A 12,530-nucleotide genomic window follows, 5' to 3' on the forward strand; every position below is an offset into this window, starting at 1 on the left:
TGGGTTGGACATTTAATACCTATATTCAATTTGTTTCCGCGGTGCTGCCGGGCCGTCGCCCATCTCGCTATGATTGTATCACTATAAACAATGCAGCAATCATTCCCGATGCATTGACATTTGCAGTAACTATGTCATGAGCCTATTGTAGAATATAATATTTACTTCGTACCTATGTCATGTTTGGATTGTGCATTTTGCATTGGACGCAATGTGTTCTGTTTGAGAATAAACTGTGTTTAATTAGCGCTTCACTCAAGCAACAATAAAGTCTAGTCTAATGACTAAGGCGTATTAAATGTTAAATCTAAGTTCAATGTCCGATATGTTTTTTGTCTCTGTACACTAAAGCATAGTATCGTTGAAGGTACATTAATCATTTGTAACATGCAAGGTTTTGAAACAGATGTGAGGAGGCGTGTCTTTAGATCAGTGCAAGAAGTCGACTGCCTCGGTGAGGATGGGAGGAGCGCTGTAGATAATTGATGATGTCAACGTGAGGCACCCTGCTAACGTACCTATGGCAATCACAGTTTTCGATTTCAATGCTAACAATCGATAACAAAATAATAACAAAATATTAAACTGGTCAATAACTATGGATTTAAAAGACTAGGTACTAAAGGTACTATTAGCCCTAGGATTATATTGATCGCGGTTGCTGTAACTTAGAAAAAAATTAAAGTTGAAACAAAGTTCAAGAAATATAGATTACGACAGTTCATACATAAAACGGACATTTAAATGCAGCATCCTCATTACTTAACTCATTAAGATACAAAGGCTCATTATTAAGCCAAATGCTAACAATTCACTCTCAAACACGGAAGTCGACGATCTGCCATCATTTAGGCTCCATTGTGCAAACTTCTAATAATGCCTTCAATTTTCGCCCTCATTGCTCTAAAATGGCTAATGCAGCAAAACTGTAAAATGCTAATTTATTACAAAACGATTTTCAATGAAAGTATTTTGCGTCGCATCATAAGCGAAACCGTTCAGTGACAATGTTTGAATTTAAACTACGATTAAATCTTTAAAAACCTAGACTATTTCAAAATATAGGTACCGGCATGAAATAAAATTACCGGCAAACAACAGGAAAGTAAATAAATTTGATCTTATGCAAGTGGGTTTTTCCGAGGGACAGTTCGTTTAACGATATTTACATGACTAATGGCCCTCAATTTGAAATAAAAGTGCAAAAGCAAGTGAACTTAGGCACAGCAGTGAAGTGGTCCAATTTGCATGTTTTATGCAAGCGGGGCGACCGCGGACAGTGCACGCGCACATATAGGCTCTTTGAAATTTTTATACGCTATTCCCACAAATCGGGCATCGCTGCATTTTATAAAGCCTCTACTCTGAATTGTCCTATTTTGTAGGACCGTTTTATAGCGCTGATTTAATAAATAAAAGAACATGCACGTTGTCTATAAACTCTATACCTACATTATTTACCCTATAAACAAAGATATTTATGGTATTCACGTTATAGGTACATTTTTTTTAATTATGCTGCAACAATACTTAGTTTTAAACGTAGATGATAAATTAAGGTGATATAAAAGAAGCCACTTACAAAACACTTGTTACGCTACGCTGGAGGTAGAGAATCGCGAATCATATCTATTCATCTTGGATTATTGAAACACAAAGACTCTTATACTATACAGTCCATTTTATATCTTCATTCCTTAAATATTTTTAGATCAAGAACCATTTGCTACGTATGCTAACGTAATTTGCCGTCCATTTATCACTCAACATGATAGCTGCGGCGTCCATAACCCGGTGGAGTTTTATGTTTGTTTGTAATAAACAGCAATGGACATTCGAAGCAAATTTTAGTGAGGAACCATCGGTTGAATACAGTGCTAGCAAAATTGCATTGTTCGTTTTATTGCAAGTACGGATGGTAGAGCTCGTAGCAGAATTATTTACTACAGTAACACCACATGCACTTTATTTTTTGCAGTTTTAACAAACGAAACTATTTCATCTCGTGTCTGATCCGGCTTATCGTTTATCGTTTACATGATTGATAGAATTTTATTATTCTTAATACATAATTAATATTATATACTAGCTGTGCCCGCGACTTCGTCCGCGTGGAATAGCGACTGCATAGTAGTAACTACTTTACATACAATTATTTAGCAAACACGTACTACCATAAACAATTCATAGAATTGTTAATAGAATTTATTACTAATCTAAGCTAAAAAACTTACGTACTTTCCGCAAATCCGGGGCATTTTCCGGGGATATCCGGAAAATGCCTGTAAAATATCTGGAAAATCCCCCGGAAAATGTGTGAAAATGTCCGGGAAATACCCGGAAAATATCCGGAAAATGCGTGAAAATGTTCGGGAAAAGCGTGGAAAATGCCTGAAAAATCTCCGGAAAATGCCAGGGAAATGTCTGGAAAATATCCGGAAAAAGCGTGGAAAATGCCTGGAAAATCCCCGGAAAATGCCTAAGAGATGCCCAGAAAATGCCCGGAGAATATTCAAAAAATGCGTGAAAATGTCCGGAAAAGGCGTGGAAAATGCCTGGAAAATTCCCGGAAAATGTCAGGAAAATGTCTGGAAAACGCCTGGAAAATCCCCGAAAAATGCGTGAAAATGACCGGAAAAAGCGTGGAAAATGCCTGGAAAATCTCCGGAAAATGTCAGGGAAATGTTCAGAAAATGCCTGGAAAATATCTAGAAAATATCCGGAAAATGCGTGAAAATGTCCGGAAAAAGCGTGGAAAATGCCTGGAAATCCCCGGAAAAATGTCAGGGAATGTCCGGAAAATGCTTGGGAAATGCCTGGAAAATGCCTGGGAAATATCTGGAAAATATCCGGAAAAAGCGTGGAAAATGCCTGGAAAATCCCCGGAAATTTCCTGGGAATTACCCAGAAAATTCCCGGAAAATATCTGGAAAACGCGTGAAAATGTCCGGAAAAGCGTGGAAAATGCCTGGATAATCTCCGGAAAATGTCAGGGGAATGTCAGGAAAATGCTTGGGAAATGCCTGGAAAATATCCGGAAAATGCGTGAAAATGTCCGGAAAAAGCGTGGAAAATGCCACTTCAAATTTGCGAAGTAATTAAAGCAGACAACCAAAAAAAGAAAAAGAAAGCTAAAATCTTTCATATTAAATGTATATGGGATATTCATATTTCATATTATGTACTTAATGTATGGGAGGGTTTAAAGATATTTTTTTTGATATTTCTCGATTTATTTAAAAAAAATGATTACGGCCATTATTAGGTTAAGTACTTTCGATATCAGTTTAAAGTTTTTTGTTATCTGTAATACTTACAAAAAAAAAATCGCCTGTGCACACTGAACGATTACACCTTGTACATGAATGCCTTAGCAAATGTTCGCCGTGATTATTTAAATGATCATAAATTTTTTTTAGTAATGAACCAATTGACATGAATTAAACACTAAATGACAAAAAAATTAACTACAGTTTTGGGTTCGGGATCAATTTAATAATTACACCTGCTAATATTTTTTTACATATTTTCATTGTATAAAATCGTAACAATTTCCTTTATGTATTGTTCTATTAACACATAGATAATATCTTCCCAAGGTACTAAATTTTAATAAAAAAGTTGTTTTTGTTATTTATATCTAAAAAAGAGTATTTATATTAGACAGAAATAAACATAAAATTTTTATAAGTTTTATGGAAGCTGAATGTAATGCAAATGGGCAAATATAAAAGTAAAATTAGGTATTTAAAATAAATAAATGAAACGACTACCAATTACAGAAAAACTTCTTTTTCGGTTGAAAATTGCTGGATCATGAGTATAATTCTTTATCTCTTACCTTGGGCAGTCTGGAAGAGATCGCTATTATGCGATAAGACCGCCTTATGTACATACCGTGTTAATCCATTTGGTATGATTGTAAATATTTTACTTGGTGTGGTACGTATATTACCACACCAATTGATAAATAATATGTACTCTGATCCCAGTACGATCTGTACCGCGATAGCCATAACGATAATAAAACAATCAGATGACAGTAAAGCACGATTAAAAATCATACTTGTACAGTAGTTGTGAGTGCAATATTTACGTTTCAAAATAACATTTTTTTTGGTACTAAAACGTAGGTAGTTTCTCACGCACGCACGCTGATACGTGGTTGGCTGCCGCTTTTCTCATTCCCGAAAAATATCCTCTAAAATTACCCAAGATTCTTCCAATGATTGTACCATACGTTGGAAATTAACTTTAGTCAACAATTGACCACGCGCCAGGATACTTATTTCTACTACATCCTCATGCAAATCGTTAATTTTTATGAACATTGAATCTGTAAATAAAAAAAATGAAAACATTACTTTACCTAATTTTTATTAAAAAGCTATTAACAAATAAAATTCTATCAAGAACTAAAGTGACCTTCTTTGGGCGTTTAATATAGTCTTGTAAGTTATACATAAAAATAAAATTTCATCATTTTCTTATTTTGTCGTAACTTCAATTCTAATTAAAAACATGAGTCTAACTATATAATAAATTAATAAAGAATAAATATAAAAGCTACAACTTACCTTTTGTGGGAACGCAAGAAGGATTTTTTTAAATGTCACAATTAACTGTTAATAGTGTCTTGTTTGACATCAAATAATAAACATCTACCCTCACTTGTAAAATTTTATTTAGTATATTCACATAAAATATAAGCACCTGAAGTGGACTCTGGGAAGACATGGGTTAAAAAGTTAAATAAATAAGTACAATTAAAAACCCCACCAACATCATATTATTTAATTTTTAATTATAAATTTGCAAGAAGCGTTAAACATGTAAATTGATTTGATTTTAATGAAGTCTCATAGATGGCGCTGTTTCAAATTTGTCTCTAAACTACTAAGATTCATTAAACTGTTTTTCTGCCAAAATTACGTAAATGACGTTGTTTTTATAGTGTAAAGCTAGATAATAGCGTGGCTTACCCAAAAACAACATTTAAACATGAGTCTTTAGATTGTACGTTGTGTAATACAAGGAATACGTTAGAAAAATAAAGGTTCACAGCTCCTCCCCCGGAGGTGATAGCATGATAATGTGTATATAAAAGCCTCACCCGACCTGTTAGTAATATTCATGCAAAATTTGAAGTCTATCTATGCGGTACTTTTCGAGATTAGCTCGGACAAATATACAGACAAACAGACAAACAGACAAACCGACAAACAGACAAACAGACAAACAGACAAAAATTCTAAAAACTATGTTTTTGGCTTCTATATCGATTATAGATCATGGATTATGTATTCTTTCAAAAAAATATTCAATGTACAGTTTTGACTTTCCTACGATTTTATTATATGTATAGATGCGAAAGTAACTCTGTCTGTCTGTCTGTTACTCAATCACGCCTATAAAACTACTGAACCAATTTGCATGAAATTTGGTATGGAGATATTTTGATACCCGAGAAAGGACATAGGCTACCTTTTATTGCGAAATATGTACCACGGGCGAAGCCGGGGCGGACCACTAGTACTAAATATTTTTTTCGACCTATGATAATAATGAATAATTTATTGCATTTTTTAAATAAAACGGCTTAATTAAGTATTTCAAAATGTGAAAGTAATAAAATAAGAATCATGACTCTCGGCGTAACCATAAAATATTTTGTGTTGTAACCAGTAATTATATTACTTTAAAACATTACCTTTAATATAATTAAATGCTCAAGGGAAAATTACGAACTTTTAAAAAATATACATATAGAGTTGTAAATATGTACTAGTATAATTTTCCTAGATTGTAGATACTGACTAAAAAAGACCGCTGCACAATCAGTCCATTAAAATATAGAAATACTTCCCTATTCATCTAAAACCGTATTAGGATTTTAAAATCATACACAATATATTGGAAATAATTGCCATTTCAATTTAGCTGCAAAGAACATGATATAATGGCCACGCCATGCATTCTGCTTAGTTCCATTTTCTTTGTATCGAATTTGGGGACAATGGTCCGTCGATTGCATCGTTTTGCAATTGTATTTTATTGTTACCATTACGCCGTTTCTTTCTTGCTATTGTTTTGATCTTTAGGTAAGTATTTTTTGCAATAGGTAGGTACCTACTTTAGGTTAATTAATGCATTATTTCTGTGAAGGCGTCTATATTTGGCAAGCACGGCGCTGACCAGATGCGCAATATCACATTTCATCAAGCTTTTTGGTTACTAGACATGCCAGTTTCCTCAGTACGTGTTCCTTGACCGATTGGAATGATGAACGTATTAATTCAATAAATTTCAATAATTTTTTACAGGTTTTTAAGCTCCCATTCTCTCAATCTTTAACTTGCACTAATAAAGTATACATTCCTACTTTTTAATTAGAAACTCGCAAAATATTAAAACCTTTTTTTTTAAGTGGGGAAATCTTCCAAAGATACCCACGGCCCCCGGGGAAGGAGCCGTGGGTTATGTCGGATTCTTACCGACTAAAACCCCACTGTGTTCCGTCGAGCCGCTTTAATGATGGGGCCGCGGGTATTGATTAGAATTCTTCCGCGATTAAGACCTGCAGCAGTCATGTCAGTCTGTGCATGAAGCAGTAACCCCATACGTATTCGTCAAGATTACTTTGATAGGTTTTGAAGAATAGCAGCAGCCAGATGTAATTTCCTCTATGTCAGTAACACCCGAGCCACGAGCGACGCGTGCTAGCAGACTCTACGTCAATATACCTCGTAACGTATCGACTGTGCGTTTGAACTAAGATATTAAATATAAAACTTCTCCTTATATTAATTTTCCGACGATTTGTTTAATAATAAAATTTCCGAAATCATCATCATTTTCCCCTTCTATTTCCACTAAATATATAACTTATGAATGAATACTCTTTATTGTACTTACACAGAAATGTTTGTTTGTTACAAGGTTGAGATAACTTATGATTTAAGAAAAACTTAAAATTATATAATATGTACAAAGAGCGGCTTTATCGCTCGTGTCGAGCGATTCCTTCCAAGCAACTCTATCTTACTGGATGTCTCATATATAAGAAAGGATGTTTTGAAAATCACTTATTTAAAACTTGTAATAGTCAATGCGGACATAACCGCGAGCGGAAAACTAGCTTTCAATAAACTTCTTCACTATTACCCAGCGCCTCTCGCTACCGACCACACAATAGACGATCAAGAGTCTAGAATCTAGAGTTACTAAAAATCATATTATACCTAAGATTATACCCTACTAAAACATTTTCAAAGATAAGTAGTTTTCATAATGCTGCTGCACCACTGAATATTGAATCGCATTAAGGTGACATAGAAATGATTTCAATCGGGCCGCCACCTCAGCATAATCGGAGAAAATACGCCTCCAATTGACATCTTTCCATTTTAAAGCCGCTTGAAAATCTTATTGATCTTAATTCTCTAGCCTGCATTATTCGTAGAAACCGTAAAAACTCAGCGATTTTTATTATTCTTTTTTCAAATGTGTGATTTGTATCTATATTGGTGTAAACTCGTAATTTCATGACATAGACTCACTTCTTAACTAAATCATTCGTATTAATAAGACTTAATAAAAATAAAACGCACAGCTACAGGGGCTTACAAGTCATATAGGATGCATACAGAATAAGTATTATAGAAATGGAATTCCTCAACTTGTCATATTAAATCTCGGTACGTAAGCCGGGTGTCAAACGTAATGTCGTTGCTCTGAGTCCATGGACTTGCAAGTTTGATTAGACTCCCCTTGAATAGCGCTAGGAGTCTGTATGTCTCGTAAATGTTTACGGCGGGCTTAAACCGTGCAATCTGCCACGTCTAGAAAATTTACTTGCTAATTCCTCTATCACTGTTATGACCATGCTGCGTAAGGAGTTAGGAGACCCATATCATATTTAAGCTATTATTTTTATGATACATTATATTATATGTGTTATCTTTTTAATTAATCGAAAAAGTTTAATTTGTAACTTTGTAAGAAATTTTGACTCAACGATGTTTTTACCACAAATAAGGAAAAAAAACAATATCTTCGGAATCACGAAAAAAGATTTTCCATTAATACTTTCACAGTATTAAAAATATAAAAATAAAAAATGGATTTAAACACGGAACAAGTGACCTGTTTGGAAATTTATCAGGGAAAGCTTTTGTGGGTTTTGAAGTTATGTTACAGGTACACGGATGGCTGGCCCTGCCCCGGGGTCGAACCCAGTGAACAGTGTACCGATAGCCGACGTCGTGTACCTCACATACTTACAACTGAATATTGACAAAATGTGTAGATACTAAATTGTGTTCATTATAGACCATAATATATAAGAATCCAATTTTCAAATAGTAAAAATATGAGATTATTTTATGATGATTGTTGTCATGAAAAGTAAAAGTAAAAAGCATCGCATTTTATCAGCAATTTCTTCGGCTCATAAGATGCTCACGTCCCACGGAGTAGGTAATATTTACTAATTTACTGCATATTATATTTAAACAAAAATTACCTACTGGTTAATGGTTATCCGAATGATGTAAACTGCAGCTAAACAATGCCTCCTTTGCAACGAGCGTAGATAGCCATTTTCGGTGTCAATTATTAATAAATTATTAAGCTACAGATTGGGGAAAGAAAATGTAAATAATATGAGCAGATTAAAATAATATAATGTTTACGTCCTTGCCCGAGTTTCCAACAGATCGGCGACGGATGAACTCGTTACGAACTCATCGACGGATGAGCGGACACCGCTCATGGTCCACCAGGCGCTTTCAAAGAGCCCTCCGATTAATAATTATAGATAACATTTGTAAGACTATTATAGAAATAATTAAAACAACATTTTCACATCATTATGTTTATTTTTTTTTATAATATTGTAATAGGCACGTATACCTACAAGGATTCTGGTAAATATTCATGGCAGATTAATAATTAGGTATATAAATAGTATTTTATGTACAACAGTTAAATTTTATAATTTTAAACCATTGTTCGTATTATAGATAACTCCACACTAATAAAAACTAATTCCTACTAATGAAACCTTGTTCTACTGTCTACACCCTCGCCCTCGGGCAGTGTCATGCAAGTTTCAAAAAATCTATGTAGCTAGATTATGTCAATATTTGATTGACATTAGTACCTATTGTCAACAATTTGTATTTTATATATTTATACACACTAATTTTTATACATTAATATTTTTTATATTTTATTTTATTTGATAATAATAATCTCGAAAATGTTTGAAGATGAAGACGAAGATGCTTTTGAAAGTTTATATGAAAATGGACACTGGATTTGGAACGAAGAAGTAGAAAAATTACAATTTATAAGGTTGTTTCAATTCTATAATAGGATTTTATTTTACTTTAAGAACTCTTATTCACTTCAATAATTCTAATCATACCTAATCATAATTATATAAAAATATTTTGTAGTGATTTGCCAGTTATGATAGAAGATGACTACGAATTACCATCAACTGCTTTAACTAATGTAGAGTTTAAAGATGATGTTGATTTATTAGAGCAGGTACGTTAACAGGTAATTACCTAATTATCGACAGCGCCTTTATTATATTGAAGTAATTCAACTATATCACATTTACAGCAACGATTTCGAAAATACCTACAAAGAAAAACCGATGATGATGACGTTGTAACGCTTCAAGTACTGTTTATTTATGAATATGATGTATAAAATTATTAATAGGCTCTAATCGCATTCGTTCGTTTGAAAGGACTTGAAAGATGTCGTGTTGTTCACCGCGCCAACATCGATACTGTCTCCTGCGTTGATAAACTTGTTACACTTGTCTACCACCGAACGTTTCCTGCGGGCTTTAATATTGTACATTCAATATTTCTTACAGGTAACATAACGTATTATTATTTATGTTAATGTTTATTATTTTATTTCTAAAATTCATAACATATTAAATGGTAGGTAGGTACACATAGACGATCTCATGTCAATTTTGTTAACTAACTTTACTAGATATCAGATGAAATGAGCCATCGCACCCTAGAATTAGAAACGAAAATCCGGACCCAGAATAGTGATAAAATCGAATTGAAATACCAAGAAGATCTGGAAGATTTACGACTTCTTGTCGCTAAAGAATATTGCATCATTATTTTAGGTAGACGCAAATTTTATATTCCAGAAGTTATCGCAGTGACTAAAATTTTGTAGTTCAACCCTTTTTTCAGGAAAGGATGCGCTAGCACCATATCATCATATGGGTGTGGATAAAAGACAATCATTATCAAAAAAGGACTCTGTTCTATATGAAACTCTCCTACGAATATCAATTCAAATTGTATGGATAGCACTCGGTAGAAAGTGCTATAATTATATAGGTATAAATTATGCTATCAATCATTTGGATTTACATTATTTAACCATAATAAAATAATAAATCATAATAGTAAATTTTAGAGCTGGAAATCAACCGAATTCTAAAAACAGAGATATTTAATACAGCTGAGCACAAATTGAAAACAAATTACTTTAATAACATAATTCCAAGAGAACGACGCGTGCTTCTTGGACACTGTTTGAATCAAGGACAAAAATTAAACACTACATCGCCATTAATTAATGAAGTATTTTGCAATCGTCAGATGGACTTTCGTCACTTGGGACTTGGTGTTGTAAAATATTCAGGGTACATAATTCATCACAATTCACATGTCTGATTTTAATAAGTCATAATTACTTAAATGGTTTGACGTCGCTCGCCGTGTCAGTGGAATTTAATCGAGTTTCACTGTTCTGATTGAAAGTGGGACTGCATTTGCATGGAAGATTGGAAGCCTTTATAAATTGACAGTTTTTAATCATTCATCTTTTCGTACCTGCGCCATTTTCTATTATAATGTACCACTGGATTCTTTATAATAGATTTATATTTACAGATTAAGTCAACGACTTATAATCTTGGAATTATTTTTATGTGCACCAGAGACGAAATTCAAGAAATTAGATCTCTCTCTAGGTATACTAGGCATTCTTCGTTCACGCTTTGATATAATGTTACACGAAATAAAAGCTGCTCCAACTAATGCAAGCTCATCTTTTAGTACTTCCAGAAGCACTGCACATAGGTGAGACGCCCAAATATAACCAGATCTAATCGTCTCATATTAAATATTTATCTTATTCCTTTTATTATTTTAATTTAGGGCATCTCGAAGCTCAAGAAAAAGTACTGTATCAGCTACTCCAGAAAAACTTATTCCAGATCTATACATTCCTGAGAAAACTGAAACTCCGTAAGTAATGAAGAGATAAATCAATGGCACCAGAAGAAAATATCGCAAGTTTATATCTTTTCATCTTTTCTTAGACTTCTAAATATCTTTTTATTAATCCTGATCAATATCACTGCTCATTCATATTAAAACGAACAATAATAATTATAACATAAACAAAAGCTTTTCATTATAAAATGTCTTTTAAAACTCAAACAACTGATGCCGATTATATTCAACATACTGAAACTATTACGGGATGAATTACAAGGTACTTTGACGCACACAATATGGAAACACCGACAGTAATTTTCTCTCTACATGCATAAGCTTGGAAAGCATTTGCGAATGGTTTGCGGTACCTTCATACATTATACTAATAGTCTTTAAACGTATTTTGTGTAGATGATTCCTAATGAAAGTATTATGATAGGATAATGTGAGTGTCCTAATTTCGAAATAATTATAATCTTTAATCTAATCTAATTTTTTTATTATATATATCTACGTATCTATTTAAATTTGATGTTAGGATGTTTGTATGATAACATTGTAGATCTGGTAACAGAAGAGATATAATTTTAATTATCTATTGACAGGCAAAATATTTATGACTCGTTTCCTACACAAGGAAAAGCTCAACTTGTATGCAGCATTAAACAGCGGTTGAAGTGGTTAAAATATATCGCTAGTCGAAGGAAAAATAAACTGGCTTCAAAAAATATTGTACAGAACAAGCACAAATAAAGTTTTTATGAGTATTGTTTTCTTTTATTTTAAATCATTATAACTCTCATTCACTTCTTTAAAAAAACCCACTGAAATTAGAAACAATTCATCGACTAGTTTTATGTCCTTTTTTTAATATAACAAAATACATAGGCATAGATATCAAATACATTTATTTTTGTATCGTCTAAACCTTTCAAAACCATTCTTATAATAATAAACGTAAGGTTTTTAATTTGTTATAAACATTTCCATTTATATGTCTTCATTTATCCTCACACTAGTGTGCTTTTAGTCAAGTCGTAAGAAAGTTAGCGTGTTACATGGTTTCGATAACAACACTCACGTCTTATTAACTAACCACTTATCATGTCAAACTACTGCCGAGTCGGTACTTAAACGTTAGCATTTAAAAGGCAATGATTTCATAGAAACACGATAAGGTAAGTATGATATAATATGTATAAGTGAAGGCAGACACATACTTCATACTTGTAGTAGAAATGTCTCATTCAACAACAT

At 33.0% G+C, this 12,530-nt stretch overlaps 1 protein-coding gene across 1 annotated transcript; it reads left to right on the top strand.

Annotated features, from left to right (window-relative positions):
- The first annotated feature begins 9,219 nt into the window (after positions 1-9,219).
- On the top strand, positions 9,220-12,040 carry LOC123691813. The gene is made up of 10 exons (XM_045636380.1): positions 9,220-9,357; positions 9,462-9,555; positions 9,634-9,693; positions 9,764-9,895; positions 10,021-10,165; positions 10,236-10,385; positions 10,465-10,693; positions 10,944-11,132; positions 11,211-11,300; positions 11,879-12,040. The coding sequence occupies exons 1-10, from the start codon at positions 9,263-9,265 to the stop codon at positions 12,024-12,026; spliced, it is 1,332 nt and encodes a 443-aa protein (XP_045492336.1). The 5' UTR covers positions 9,220-9,262; the 3' UTR covers positions 12,027-12,040.
- The last annotated feature ends 490 nt before the right edge of the window (positions 12,041-12,530 follow it).

This window comes from Colias croceus, chromosome 5 (assembly GCF_905220415.1).
Source record: "Colias croceus chromosome 5, ilColCroc2.1".
NCBI lineage: Eukaryota > Metazoa > Arthropoda > Insecta > Lepidoptera > Pieridae > Colias > Colias croceus.